Genomic DNA, 14711 nt, shown 5'->3' with positions numbered 1-14711 from the left:
AATTTCAAACTCCCGGAGCGGTAGCATCATCTACCAGTCCTCCACATTCACATCCACACACGCCACCATGGCCACCGATCCCTCCCTGCAAGATCCTCTCCTCTCGCTCCGTCGCGCCATCGCGGCCGGCAACCTCCCCACGCCAACAACCTCCAGCGACCTCTCCGACCAAAATGCGACCGACGACCTCGCAAAAGCCACCCATCTCTACTTCCAACATCCCCTCCCACAAACAATCCCCCTCACAACACCTACCCGCTTCGTCTCCAGCTCGTCCGACTCCGCCGTCGACCTCCGCAGTATCTTCTTCGCGTGGCAGAAGAAAGATGTCGCCATTCCAGAGTACATTGCCTCCGCACAGGAGCTTAATGAATCGCTAAAGCAGAAGGAGCGCAAGGAAGGCGAGGAGGAGGAGAAAGTCCAGAACCTCGTTTTCGTCGAGCGCTTGGATCTTCTGACTTGGTTGGAGGGCGCGTCTGATGAGAGTGAATATATCAAGCCGTTGGAGGGTGCCGCTGCTGCGGCTGCCGCCGCGGCTTCGGCTGCTGCTCAGGCACAGGCGTCGGCGAATATTGCTTCGGGGGCTGCGGGTGGTGTTTCTGCTGTGCCGAGTGGTGCTCCTGGAGGTGGTGCTGCCGCGCAGACTCAGCAGGGTAAGGCGGCTAAGGTTATCGATCCTAGGTTGCAGGAGATTTATAATGGGGAGCGCAAGATGGGGGATCGGAATAGTGTGCTACGGGGGATTAAGCCGACGGTAGGTTTACGCAAAGGGGAAGAAGGGAAGACTATATACACAGTGTGCTAATAGGGATCATTGTAGGACTTCTCTCACGTCCGCAAAACCGCCGAATCCATGCTCGGACGCAACCGCTCACGGCCGGGACAATACCCTGCTGGTGTGAAAGCTGGCAGCAAGCCGCAATCCATGGTGGTGCCTTCGCCGTCGGCCGGCCTGTCCCAGCCACGGAAGGCAAGCAAGACGCAAGATCCCATCATTCTCCTCTCGCCCTCGGCCTCATCGCTCATCCGCATGTCCAATGTGCGCTCCTTCCTGCAGGATGGCGTCTTCATCCCTCCCGATCACCCTACTCTTTCCATGTCGAACTCCAATATCCTCTACATCTCCCGCCCGCTCCGCATGCACGCGGATCCGTCCAGCTCCTCTCTCCGCCCCGGTGGTGGCAGCTCCTCGCAGGTCACGTCCCGGAAACCTACCCGCTTTATCCTGGTCGATAGCACAGCCAACTTCCGGCCGGATTACTGGCAGCGTTTGGTTGCCGTGTTCACGACAGGTCAGACCTGGCAGTTCAAGTCATATAAGTGGTCCTCGCCGCCGGAGCTCTTCAAGCATGCCACGGGTGTTTATGTCGGATGGCGTGGAGAGGATATCCCTCGTGAAGTGAAGAGCTGGGGCCGAGGCGTGCAGAGCTACGCGGTCGAGCGCTGGGACGAGAAGGGAGGAGTCCACGGGGCGGGCCGGTGGCGTGATCGGGAAGTAGTTGAGGGGATCTGGACGGCGATTGAAGAGGGAATGAGACTCCGAGGTTGGGGATCAAAGTAGAAACTACCCACCGTGTGCGTGTGCGTGTGTCATGTTTCACTTTTCCCTCCTCTCATCATGCCCCCAAATCCCAAAATTAGACCTATCGGTCCGTGCGAACAGGAGCAGCGACGTTGAGGGATAATTCGAAACACACTTCGTTTCAATCATTCATACACTCTATACTCTTTGCAGTTTGCCCTCCGTCAAACTTTATGCCTTCGCGCCGAACGGACCTGTTCTATTGGTTCTCACGGGGATCCTGTATCAATACCACCTATCCACCTACCTACCTACCTACCTCCTGGCAGACTCGGCTCTGCCGGTAAAGCCGCAAGATCAACAGCAGAAAGAGAAACCAAGAAAAGAAAGAAACATGCCCCCTGACAATGAAATGGAATGCCATGCCATATCAGCCCCCAAAAAAGAGAATAAACTCCGATCCTGCTTGGCTCGGAAATTGCGCCCTCCCGAATGCGGAGTTAACTCCGGACATTGGAAACAAGCGAACCCCAGCTACTATGTTGATCTTTTCACCTCCATCTCCTTTTTCCTTATTTCTACTTATTGCATATCATGCTACCTAGCTAGTTAGTTGTTTTTTCACAGGCGTATGTATGTATGTATTGTATCGGTGTCAATTTCTTCTTTTGGCGTTGCGTTGCGTTACTTTTCCCCTTTTTTACTTTACATCTTCTCTATTATTACTATCTTGTCTATGACATTTCAACTTACCTAAACTTTGGCTATAAATGGTATATCTTTACAATTCGAATAGAGATACTTACTTCACTTCGCTAGTATCTAGTACCTACTGTCTACTTCTATTTCATTCAATTATTATCATCATACTACAATACATACATCGTCGTAGTACCCTCCACATCTTCATCACCGGTACTTACTGCTTGTACTTCCATAGATAAGGAATAACATTACCTTCTGCTAGTAGTATAATCCAGCAGATACATACATACATATACACACATGCAATAGATACAAATTAGGTAGATAAACCTACACCTCTCAGAAACACAGCAAAGAGTGAAGAAGAATAAAGCAAATATACCCATCAATACACAATACACCACAGCCAAGCACGTAGTAACGAACTACCTACCCATTCAGGTCTGACACTGACTCCAAATTCATACCTTAACTCATGAATGTAATTCCCGTTAGTGTCAAGCTAGTAGTTAGCTATGTATGTATGTAGGTTAGTCACATGGCCCCCATATTCTATGTTCACATCAGCATCATCATCTCGTGTTTAACTTAAACCACGTGTCAGCCATGTGCGTGCGTGCGCATTTAGCTTACTCTCTTTTTTTTGGTACTAGGTATGTATGTATGTATGTGTGTATGCATGTAAGATTGTATGTTATGGTAATTTTATTACTGTAGTATAGTATAGTATAGTATAGTGACAGGTATGTATACTATTAGCGAATGTCTGATCGATGAATACGAGATCTGGCAGTTTGGGGTCGGGGGGAGTCGAATTGATTGCCTTTTTGGGTACTAGTTAGTTAGTTAGTAGGTACTCCGTAGTTGGGTATCTGGTCGGGTAGGATTAAGTACTGAAGTGCGGAGAAGGGTTCGTTGATCTACTATCTTTGTCTACTGAATACGGATGTTACCATTGTTGCCTAAAGTGTGGAAGTAGATCATGTCTCTGAATATTTATTGATTTATTTCTGTTCTTTAGATTTCTCTGATCGCGAGAGGACATCCCTCGCATATTCAATCAGGTAGATAGGTTAAGTAGAAAAAGCCACACTCGCTGTACCCTGAAAATGCAAATCAAAATGCGCGTATCCATGCTCGATGCAGGGGACGTATGACAACATACACATCAACTCGGAACAAAGGAAATAACATATATAGGAAAAAGGAAAAGAAGACCGGAAGAAAGAGAGATATAGGAAATCTTGAGAGGAAAGATCATGCGGATATGATGCAAACAAGAAAGGGAAAAAGAACCGAGTACTAAAACGCCTCTCTAATGCTGGAATACTTCTCGTGTTTCAGCCTTTCTCCTCTTCAGTCTTCGTCCATGCGTCGCGGTTCACAGATGTATAAAAGGAAATTAGAAAAAAGAAAAAGAAACAGGGGGTAGAAAAGGAATCGGTGTATTAAAATGGTTCAGTTCCGGCATCTCTATCACATGATCCATAGATCGTAACGTCTGTCATTGGTCGTGCGAACTTGGGAGCCCCCTGGAATGCCTGTCGTCAATGGCAAGCGGCGTAGGCGGGGACCAAGTGGCAATTGAAGAGAAAGAGATTATAGAAACGGAAGAGCGTTCGTATCGGAGACGCATAACGTGTATCATGTCGTGTCAGAAGGTTTGGGAGTGCTCCCAAGCTTTTGGTGGGAAGGTGTGTTGGCTAGACCGGTGCCTAGTCGACATCGGACTGGCAACTCGGATCAAGCCAAAAAGTAAAATCATGTTCAAGTCGTTCCGTCAATTAACACCGCGCTGTGCAGTAAGAGTGTTTCATCTTGGATCGGCGAAGTCCGAGAGCAAGCCACGTGCCGTCAGATCTTTTAGTAATCACCAAGGTGAAGGCCTGTTCGGACAGGATTGGGATCCCTGCATGACACACATGCTGCCCCTATCATGACCGTGCTGAGCGGCTCGCCGAGCGCTCCGGAACTGGAGCGGGCGTGGGCGAGTAAGCCCGGGGGGCACCAATCAGGTCAACGTCATGTTCCTGAAGGATGCTGGCACACTTCGGATCACGCAGAAACTTGGGAACAGAGTCCTATTGCGGGTTAGCTTTTGCCGTTCGTGCCAAATTGTTACAAGGTAAACTTACACTTGACATCAGCTTAAAGACCGAGGTCTGAGCCATCTCAAACAGATGCACCACCTCCTGCAGACTCTTAAGCATCGACTCATCGTCGCCCACGGCCTTAGTCATGCGGCTTGCCAGGCTGTTGCGCAGCGCGTGATCGATGTTAAGCTCGCAAGGGGATCCCGGTGCCAGGAACGCATTGTAGAGACCTATTCAGGTTCATTAGTTGCTAGTCGCAGAAAAATTGCTGTCATTGAGAGCGCTTACCATATGCTGCAGCCAGTGTCTCGCGGACAGCATCCGGCTTCCTGAATGTGCCCAATTTTTCTGCCTTGTGGTAGGCTGAAGTGAATTCAGACACGTCGAGGTAGAACGACAGGTTCTCCTCACAGAGGGAAAAGCGGAGGAACTCGCGGAACAGGAGTCGTAGGGCAGGGTCGTGAAGGATGTGGTTCAAACGGGCATTGTTGGAGTCCTTCGGGATGCCACGGTTGTCGTACATGGTGGTTTCACGAGACTTGTCCCGTGCGATCCACCCACAAACTCGCTGGCCCCGGTCCGTGATGCCGTAGATCGCATTCTTCGAAGGCTGGAACGCAACTATCGAGTCATCTGGTTGGTTGATAAAGCGGTCTTCCTGCAGCATCGTAATCAAGCCGTACTTGACGAAAAGCTCGGCAATGAGAACGGTCTCACGGCGCTCAATTGTGGTGGAACAATCCATCAACCAATCGACCGCAGCTTTTCCGGTGAACGTGTTGATGACAATCTTGTCGTTGATCTTGCGCTCCTTCGCCATCTTCACACCAACCAAGCCGTTCGAGTAATCACTCAGGGAATCCGAATCTGAAGTAGAGATGCTGCTCTTCACGTTAGGACCATCCTGCCCCGCAAACCGGCGGAAGATGACCTCAATAGTCGCTCGATCGTGTGACAGCTTGTCTGTATCGGTGTCGCGCTCCAGGTTGACCAATTGCATCGTGTTGCGGGGCGACTCCAGCACGTCAATCACATGGCGGGCAGTGATACCGTTCCTCTGGCAGAATCTTTGCAAAATATTGATTCCCTTCGGCGTAAGCTGGTACAAGGCGCCCTTCAACGGGAATATTTGTGCCGATTTGCCGTCCACGGCCTCGATGAAGCGGGCATCGACAAAACGCTGACATACTGAACGAGCCATTTCCTTGGCCATGGAGAAGGTGGTAGTCGTTGTGGTTGTAACGATACGCGAAGGGTCTTTAGGGTCGGGCATACGGTTCGACTGGGAGAACTTGAGAGAGCCGAGATTGTTGATGGCTTCTTCCGAGGTGAAGGAGTGGTCATATTTCGTAAACCGCACACGATGCGAATCCAGTTTCAAGCTGACCATCAATGTCGAGAACAAGTCCATGAAATCCTAAGAGACCACTTGTGTTAACAATTACCGCCCTTGTGTATGGTCCCAGGCATCTCTTTACTTCTCGCCCTGTCGGCCACTTTAGCGCACAATTGGGTCACCTTACCTTTGTGAATGGACGGTCATCCTCCGTCATACGCAATAACCGCGAGGATGTTTGATGCATCTTGGCGGGAGATACGGTAGGTCCGACTTCGGGTAGTTGCTCAAGTGGGGACGGGGCACGCTGGAGGGTGTAACGGCGCCTCTCAACAGAACTGGTCTGTTGTTCAACCACGGCCGGGGAAGAACGGCTAGTAGCGGCGTCGAAGGGCGCGGGACTGGACCGTTCACTACTGGCGCTACCGTCCGACAATGGCGGAGTTAACGGCGTGGCACCTGGCGCTTCGCTGACGCTGACCTGCGAGGCCTTGCGCGAATGTTTCGACAGGCTTCCCGATGAGGCAGAGGAGCGGAGGGGGTAATTCGGCGCTCCTATGGAGGAAAGGTTCGCAAGGGCGTTGGAAGTCTTTTCACGAGCTAACGCAGCAAATGAACGGCGATTGCGACGTGAAATAGATCCAATTACTGAGCCTGTGAATCCGGTTGGGTTGTTGTTGGTGGTAGTGGTGGTCGTGGTGGTAGTAGTGGCGGGTTGAGAGGGGGCGACAACAGCGGAGGGAGCGGAGTTGTGCTGTAGGGAGGGAGCGGAAGCAGTACGAGGGCGAGTTTCAACCGGGGAGGTAGAGACCGGGATAGGATCAACAGATGGGGGAGATTGAGAGTAAAGAAGGTGAGAGGAAGGAGGAGAGTCTTGGTCAAGATGAGCGGAGGATATGGTTGGCATTGAATAGTGCGAACCAAGACGGAGTGGGAGAAAAGAGAAGAGGGGGGGCTTTGTATGTATGTATGGGTATGGGTATGGGTATGGGCAAAAAAAAAAATTGGGTAAAAAATATTTCCAAAAGGGTGAAAGAGGGTCAAGGGAGAAAAAAAAAAAAAAAAAGGAAAGGAAAAAAAAAAGATAGGTGGAGGGGTGGGTGTATGTATGGATAAGGAAAATCAGAGAAGGGAAAATAAAATAATAATGAAATAAAACACGAGGTAAAATTCCACTTTGAGTGAAGGAAAGTCTTGACCCAAAATTCAAAGTCAGTTTGGAAACAGACCCAGGAATAATTGGGAAAAGGGCAACGGCAGAAATTGGGAAGAAAAAAAAAAATTCAGGGAAAAAAAAAAAATTGTAAGAAATTGAAAAATGGAATAAAATCAAACTCAATGACGAAAAGAGCAAGCGGGGAATTTGGGTAGAGTGTTAGTCAGGTATTTGTACAAACAGTAAGTGACTTAACAAACTGTTTGACTTCTAAGAAGTTGGAGTACGATCTGAAGTGGTTTTTTGGTACAGGGTGGATGCTACCGGATGGATCCCTTACAGCGAGTGAGCGAGAGAGGGAGGGAGAGAGAGAGCAAGAGAGCGAGAGAGGAGCAGAAGCAGCGGAAGGAATGAGAAGGGAAGGGAAGGGAAAAGAGGGAAAGATGAGCAGAAAGCCAAGTGAACAGCGGCTGCTCAAGAGGGTCTCCAGGGGCGTGAAGAATCAGGCCTGTCATTCTTGACCCACTGTGCACGCGGACGGTTTCATGCACCAGACAACGTGGGCCAAGGGCAAAGGTGGACGGATCGTCCTTTGGGGCGATCAGAGGTCGGCTTCCCTGCAGAGTCCGGCAGGGTGGGATGGGTGGGATAGGATGGGATGGTACGGGTATTGCCCTCCGGAAAGGCTACCTTGGGTAAGGTAAGGTTCCTACAGGCGACCGCCCCGAACCTGCAGGCCTTTCCCTTAGCCACGCTTCCTTTCTCGTTGATTATTTCTTAAGCGGGTTTTGGGGGCCCATTCTCCGCGTCTGACAGGAAGAAGGGGGCCATATTCAATATGTAGAATTGAGTTATAAGTTAATTCTCCTTCTTGCTGCCAGACTTCATCCCTTCCCTGTCATGGTTTGATGCAAGGAGATCCCCGAACGGTGAAGGTAACTTAACCAGGGCCATCTTACTCTCCCGGTCCGTATCCCTGCGTATTGTAAGCTCTGTCACATACTGTATCGTTTTCAGAGATACATTACTTTGCTCCGTCTCAACCACTTCCTCCAAAGTGGGCCGGTTTCCAAAACCGCTGGCGTCGGATGATCAGCGAAATCTACGCCTGGGGAGGGTTTCAACCAGATCGCGCTGTGTTCGCTGTATAATAAATCCACCCCCATCATCAGACACGCAGCAACGGATTGACTGGTGGATATAATACCCGAAATGTATGGAAGAAGAACTGAGCGGTAGATCATATAGGCATAGAGAGCTGTCAGAAGAATTCTGGAGCAAGCAAACAAGCAAATGGCATTAATCCTCAACATGGACTAAGTAGTAAGTAGTAATTGCTGCACAGCAATCGAAGTGATGCGACATTATTGGTTTATCTGCCTTGGGACCATTAGTAATGTGCATCTCAGAAGTTCCCACCGTATCTCTTATCATATGACGAGGAGATATGACTCTGGTAAGCTCGGTTGAGTACTTGAGCATCATCTTCCGAGCCTGAGCTGACAGGTTGTGTACCTGGTCTGTACATACATACATACATACATACATACATACATCAGGTCAAAGCACGTTTGTCCCTTTCCAGTCAAACGGAACAGGGGCAGATGCGAGCAGGCAAAAAACGTGGCAGACACGCTTTTGCTCGGTCTGTACACCCAAAGATACCTCCAGGCAGACCAAACAGCAAGCCAGCAGCGCCAAGCCCGTCACGTTACCAAGCACCTTCCTTCTTCAGCAAGCAGGCTTCCATACTGGAGAGACTGCGGCGGCCTTCAAGCAGTAACGATCATCCTTGAGTCATGACCGGAAAATCTCCAAGTCACGGCAGCCAGTCACAGAGTCTCGTAACGAACACTTGCAGGCAGGCTCTTGCTTAATCGGGACTAGCCCGCCACTAGTACCAGACTCAAGTTGCTCGCCATTTTTACGCTGGCGAACACCGACTTCCAACCTTTTCCCCACCCCCGACCCAGCCCGGACGACCCATCACCTCATCATCGGCCTTGGATTTTGGGCCCTGGATGCATTGGGTGCTGCGTTTCGGGCTTTGCTGTTTAGGCTTCACCCAGCGTGCTATCCCCGTCAATGATTGATACATTATTCCCCCCCATCTGAACTCTCCTCTCCTTCTTCCCCTTCCCCTACACGGGCGATCATAGCCACCAATCATTGCCCATCTACGGCATAGTACGTACTGGTTGGCAGCCTCACAAGCCCCTCTTATCTTTGTTTTCTTGTAGTAAACCTTCCTTTCGCCCACGTGGGTATCCCGCCCGAGCAAAACCTTGTTGGGTTCTGATTCGAACCAAGCGAACCAAGCAATTCCCTGATGCAGATCAGTATTTATGTTGATGTCTGGATTCGTGGCCTCAGGCCCCCTGTCTTCTTAGGGCCTTTGGGGGGAGGGGAGAAGCCATGCGAACGATACATCAATCCTAATTCTCTAGTCTACAGTTGGAGGAGTCAACTTTTCCAGTGTGACAAACGGAACTATTTACAATGCTGCATATGATGAAAGTCTATCGACCAGTCCTAACACGGTCGGACCAGGCAGCCAGCCATCCAGAGCTGCCAGCAGCGAAACCCCTGCCAGATCACTGCTCAATAATGTGATCGAGCCGATCAAGTTTCAGAATATGCCTACAAAGCACCCTGCCTACGTAGTATCCCAAAAAGAAAAGGGTACGAGGACCCAGATAGATAGACGCGGTGGAGCAGAACAAACCAGATGGCTTCCCGTGTGGCTGAGTTCTGATGGCACTCGTATTTTTTGATTTACTTCGCGTGGATGAAAACTAACAACAGCCGATGCCTCTTTCGTTCGCCTTTTTTTTTTTTACTTCTTGGATGCATCTCCCGCTCTTCCACGACTCTTCCAGGTGCATTCTTTCCTGCCTTCTGTCCTAACCGAGACCCATGCGGTTCCACGTGGACACACGTGGAGAAAAGCTGGCGGCTGGTTTGGGTTGCTCGGGCGGCTTGGCTGTCGGCCGTTTTGGCCTCGCCCGCCGGTGTGTCTCGCAACTCACATTCCAGAGGGAAACTATGTATCCTCTTTCTCGGGGTCCAAGCCCAATCATCCTCATTCTTGGACCTGGCCGTCCCGTCTTGCGCCAAATCATGGCACTCTTGGTTGTATCTCATTTTTTTTGGCATCACTTACGGTGTCAATCGCATGGCTAACTGACAAGCTATTGCTCACAGCAATTCTCCGTGTCCTACTAGTACTGTCGCATCACGTCATAAACCCTGAGAATATGTCTGAAATAGGTAGTAGGTGCCTCCGTAAAAGTAGTACCGCTATGACATACATCGAGGATCTGCTGGGGCCTATCCTCCAACCTACTACTAGTTCAACTTTCTCCAGCCCATCTCCAGATCTCTCTCAATGTTGGGACTTAGGACGCCAACAAGGTTCACAAGTGCGGTCCAATTCCTGATTATCCTTAAAGGGGCCACTAGGGAATTTTCGACCAGGATTACCAATGTACACTGCGGCTACACTGACCACCACCACTACCACAAGTCCCAGTTCAAAATGGGGGCAGCGTCTGAATACGGCTATACAGTAGTAAGCTCTCATCATATACCCAAAGCAGGCTGTCAGTGCGCTTGTCACGACCATTGGCAGTCCGCCACAAAGTTAAAAGGGCCCCCCATCAAGCTAAAAGAAACAAAGGATATGAAGGACAAGGGGCTCAGGAAGAGACGATCCTGCCAACACACAGTTCGATCCTCCTGATCCTTTTCAAATCCTGAGGCTCATCCTAAACCCCCGGACGTCGAAGGTCTGATCGCAGCAGGATTGCGTCTGACGTGCGCCCCAGCCGGCTAGCTACAGCAGCGTAACTCGAAGGGAATGACAATCAATCATCGTCTGGGATTGCTCACACGAAATATTCCGGGCCCAACGTTAAGTCGCACCTAACCTCAACCCAAGGCCATCAGCCTAGCGGTCAGATAGACGACCGTACCAATCATAGTGACCTCCCATGGCGGCTACGTAACCCCTACTTCGTTCTGATGAAGGATTTACGATCAGATCCCCCCCGGGCAGCAGACAAGGCAATCTATCTCTGTGTATATTCCAGTACCCACTCTTGGAATTGTTCTGGTGGCTTTTGTTGCCTATCAAGCTATCAGCAGCAACAGCAGCAGTAGCAAGTGTGTCTCCACCAGAGCAATTGGGGCAACACGAAGCGGTGAGCCATGAGATGGAGGGGCTGCAATGGCGCAATTCCCCCGTTTCGGAGCTATCCACACCTTTTTTCTTTCTTTTTCCTTCTTTGCGCCCGCTCTGGAGCCGTGACCGGACTGGCGGTAAAGAATCTCGGTCACAGACACAAAGTGAAACTCCGTCTGTCACTGTCACGCCGTCACGTAATCAGTAATGAAGTTTAGATAGCAGCGGTCAGACACTTGTGCCGTGCCCAGACAAAAGAGCATGTCCGAAGTATTGCTTTGGTCGTTCGGCTTCATGTGAATTAAAGATGATTATCTAGGCAACACTAAATACATGCTACTACAGGGTCATGACAGGGTCCGCGTCAGCCTTTCAATAGTAACAGCAAGCCTTGAAGATAGAACAGAGGGGGCCGGGTCGCCAAATCGGGAAACCTCCATACATATCAGTATGCGGATAGCTTCAAATCCTGCTGCATGACAGTATGTACGGAGTCTTCTGGAGCCTCTCCCTCTCTCTCTCTATCACCCAGGAGACAAACCGAACCAATCCACACGGCCCCAACAAGAACAACAGTCCTTAGCAACTGCGCTACTAGCCGCGACATGCGAAACTCACTATCCAGTTCACGCAGATGGATGATCCCTGTCAGCCGCGTTACTCCTCGCGTGGCGGTCAGGGATCATCCCGTCGGAACGCAAGACAAGGCTGCGTCTAGGCTACTGCTGGGGGTCCTTTACTTGCTCTACTGGCGATATTCTTGGTGACATTCCTCCGGCCTACAAAGAAATGTACCAACTTAGCACACCTATATTTGCCGATGTTGTAGCCTCCTGCACGGCGCCAATCGTACTATTTACCACGCCATCCATCCTTGGCTTCCCGTCCATGCGTCCCTTCGCAATAATCGACCAACATTAGTGAGGCGAAATAATCCAGAAGAGTCAGTCGCATTTGGCATGTGGCTTGCGACCGAGTCAGACATCCCTAAGGGCTAGAACCTCAGCTATCGGTGCGCCTCATTCAGCCACATATCAACTTTGTTTTTCTTATCCTTTCCAAATTATACTTTTTGACCTTTTTGCATGGCGTCGTTATGGACCTGTCTAGGTTCATGGTATGTGTCTATCATAATTTCAGTCTGATCTAAGGGGTGGTTGGTGAATAAACCATCGTCCGTGCTATTCGAAATTAACTTTGGGTCATTCATTATATCCGTCTCTAACCTTGCCATGTATCTACTGTAGATGGGTTATTTTCCAATCGTCCCAGCCAAGCAAACAAACCAGGCAACCTGCCTAACCCGGTCGGATTTTTAATTTCTAATTCCTACTGGCATTTCTTCAGCAATCTGCCACAACCCCTTGGCGCCATATTGGCTTGACAGCTGAAACATACCAGTCGGTCTTCGTATATCTCTCTTGGCATTGGCACAAGATGTTCATCAAAGTATACTTGGATGGAAGTAACTACACTAGGATCTATACAGGCAATACCCCGATGATAGCCGAAGTCAGCACACGGCAGTTGGACGATTAACCTACCTGCCTAGCTCCAGACTTCTATCCTATCTATCAAGTTATCAACAGCCACACGATACTCAGACAAATACGAGCAACGCCTCCATCATTTCCATATCAGCTGATTCGCCGCTAAATTATTCAGCCTAAATCAGCAGGCGTGTGCTCAGTCCGCTTTTTTTTTTGATCCATCTTCATCCCGTTCTACTGCAGAATAGGTAGCAGCTACTAACTAGCTACGGAGTTTAGTTAGTGAGTGAGTTAATATGGATCTATCTAACCGTAGCTAGTACGTAAATTCTGCAAAGCACCTACCCTCCTACCTAATAGAGTGACCTGCAGACTAGTGGAGCGATAGCTATCTTTAATATAGGTTGTAGTTTAGATACTCCATAGCAGCAGAGCAGCTATCACTACTATATACAGTATGTAAATAGACAAATGAGTTGCTACTCATCACGCCCCATCACTACGAAGTTACTTAACTACATACTGAAGTACTCCGATTGTTTAGTTGACCGGAGAACCAGATATCCGGTCTACTACTATCCTATCCGGTCTATGGATCTACAATTACATAACAAACAAGTCCTCTCTTTCTCTCACTCTCTATTATTTACTCAATAAAACGAAACATAACACAGGTAACAAAACACATACCTCAACCAAATCCAAATCCATACCCTTATCAGCCACCAAAGAAAACCCCCCATCTACACGAACGAACAAGGAAAATGTTCCAGAATGTGACTCATACGTCATTCCCGAACATTCATACCCATACCTCGGCTGAAACCTCTACTCCATTACCTAGTTCTCCATCCTGAAATCAGCCGAACCAAGGTACGACCCTTTCTCAACCCTGATCCATACATAGAATTCCCCAATACCGAAACAACCCGGAAACACAAAAAAAGAGAGAGAAAAGAGAAAAGCGGTCAGAGAGTTCACGCGGTTCCAGCGTGGTGGAGTAAGTAAAGTCTTGGCAGCGGGTTTGAGGACAGAAAAAAAAAAATGGTGGGGTTATATTACAGTGTATTTATTTCGCTGATTCAGTTGATTTGTTGTATTTTTGTATGTTTCGGATTTCAAAGATGTGGAATATATGGAACCAACGGGAGAACAAAAAAAAAAAAAAAAAAAAAAAAAAAAGCCTCTTTTTTCTTCTTTTCCACTTACTGGTGGGTAGGCAGTATGTATCCATCCCACATGGAAGAAAAGAGTAAATGGTAGGTACTCCGTACACGGTTTTATTATGGAGTATTCTCGGGCGCGGGTGTACGCCACGTGGGTTTTTTGTGGTGATACACATCCATACTTTTCAAACTTCTAGAAATTTTTTTTTTTTCTTTTTTGTTTTCTCTTTTGGTTTCCACTCTTACGAGACGAGCGGAGAGGTCATATGACGAATATTTAGTTACAGTAGGTAGGTAACTACTAACTAGGTATGGAAGGGCGCAAGTGTCGTCATTATGGGGCATGGAAAATTTTTCCCTCATATGCGGTTTTGCTATTATTCTGTTGGTGGGTTTTCGGGTTTGGAGGTTAGGGTTAGACTCCGGTCTGTCTGTCTGTCTATCTACTTACAACAATCTATCTAATATCTATCTGCCTATTAGTCCGTTAGAAGTAGTACTATCTAGTGTTGTGTTTGTGCGCCGCTTAGGAGAAACTGCGTTAACTTTCTTTAGTGTAAGTTCAAGATAGTGTCTGGGCAATATGTAGGGGGCGGGATATTCCGCTGCCGTGGGTTTTAAAGTTCGCACTTAGAGTTTGCTTGATATGAGCATGTCTTAATTCTACGGAGTATCTAGTACTGTGATAGTCGAGCCTGGACACTTTGATGAACTGTATCTTCATGGCTGGAAGCCCCTGGAATTTTTCGACCTTGGTTTGTGGCTGAAGTTGAAAATAGTAGCAATTGGCGACAACCCCTGAACCAACATCAGGGTACTTCGTAAGTTGATGTCTATTGGATTACGGGAATGTCGGCTGAGAAAGAACTGTTTCAGCTGCTCCAACTGAGAGTGTGTTTGGGTAGGCAACCTTTCGGCTTCCGGCATTTGTGATCCTGTACAATCCTTCTCCAGGGGAAAAGGGTTGGGATGAACTATTTTAGGAGGATAGTTTATCTGGGGCAATGGAATAGGATAGGATGTGAATCCTGTCGGGCACAGGGAGACCCGCTACCTTGTA

General features: G+C 48.8%; 2 protein-coding genes across 2 annotated transcripts; one reads left to right on the top strand and one right to left on the bottom strand.

Annotated features, from left to right (window-relative positions):
• Positions 1 to 67: 67 nt before the first annotated feature.
• Positions 68 to 1561, top strand: BO88DRAFT_328760 (CDC73 C-terminal domain-containing protein; the record flags this gene model as incomplete). The annotated part of the gene is made up of 2 exons (XM_025702573.1): positions 68 to 754; positions 821 to 1561. 2 exons carry the CDS (start codon positions 68 to 70, stop codon positions 1559 to 1561), a joined length of 1428 nt encoding a protein of 475 aa, XP_025568388.1.
• A 2600-nt stretch (positions 1562 to 4161) lies between these two features.
• flbA (developmental regulator FlbA) lies at positions 4162 to 6563 on the bottom strand (the record flags this gene model as incomplete). Its single annotated transcript, XM_025708477.1, has 4 exons — positions 4162 to 4308; positions 4363 to 4550; positions 4609 to 5737; positions 5844 to 6563. 4 exons carry the CDS (start codon positions 6561 to 6563, stop codon positions 4162 to 4164), a joined length of 2184 nt encoding a protein of 727 aa, XP_025568387.1.
• Positions 6564 to 14711: the final 8148 nt, after the last annotated feature.

The sequence above is a fragment of the Aspergillus vadensis genome (assembly GCF_003184925.1).
Source record: "Aspergillus vadensis CBS 113365 unplaced genomic scaffold BO88scaffold_1, whole genome shotgun sequence".
Lineage (NCBI taxonomy): Eukaryota > Fungi > Ascomycota > Eurotiomycetes > Eurotiales > Aspergillaceae > Aspergillus > Aspergillus vadensis.
This window is presented reverse-complemented; position numbering and strand designations above follow the sequence as displayed.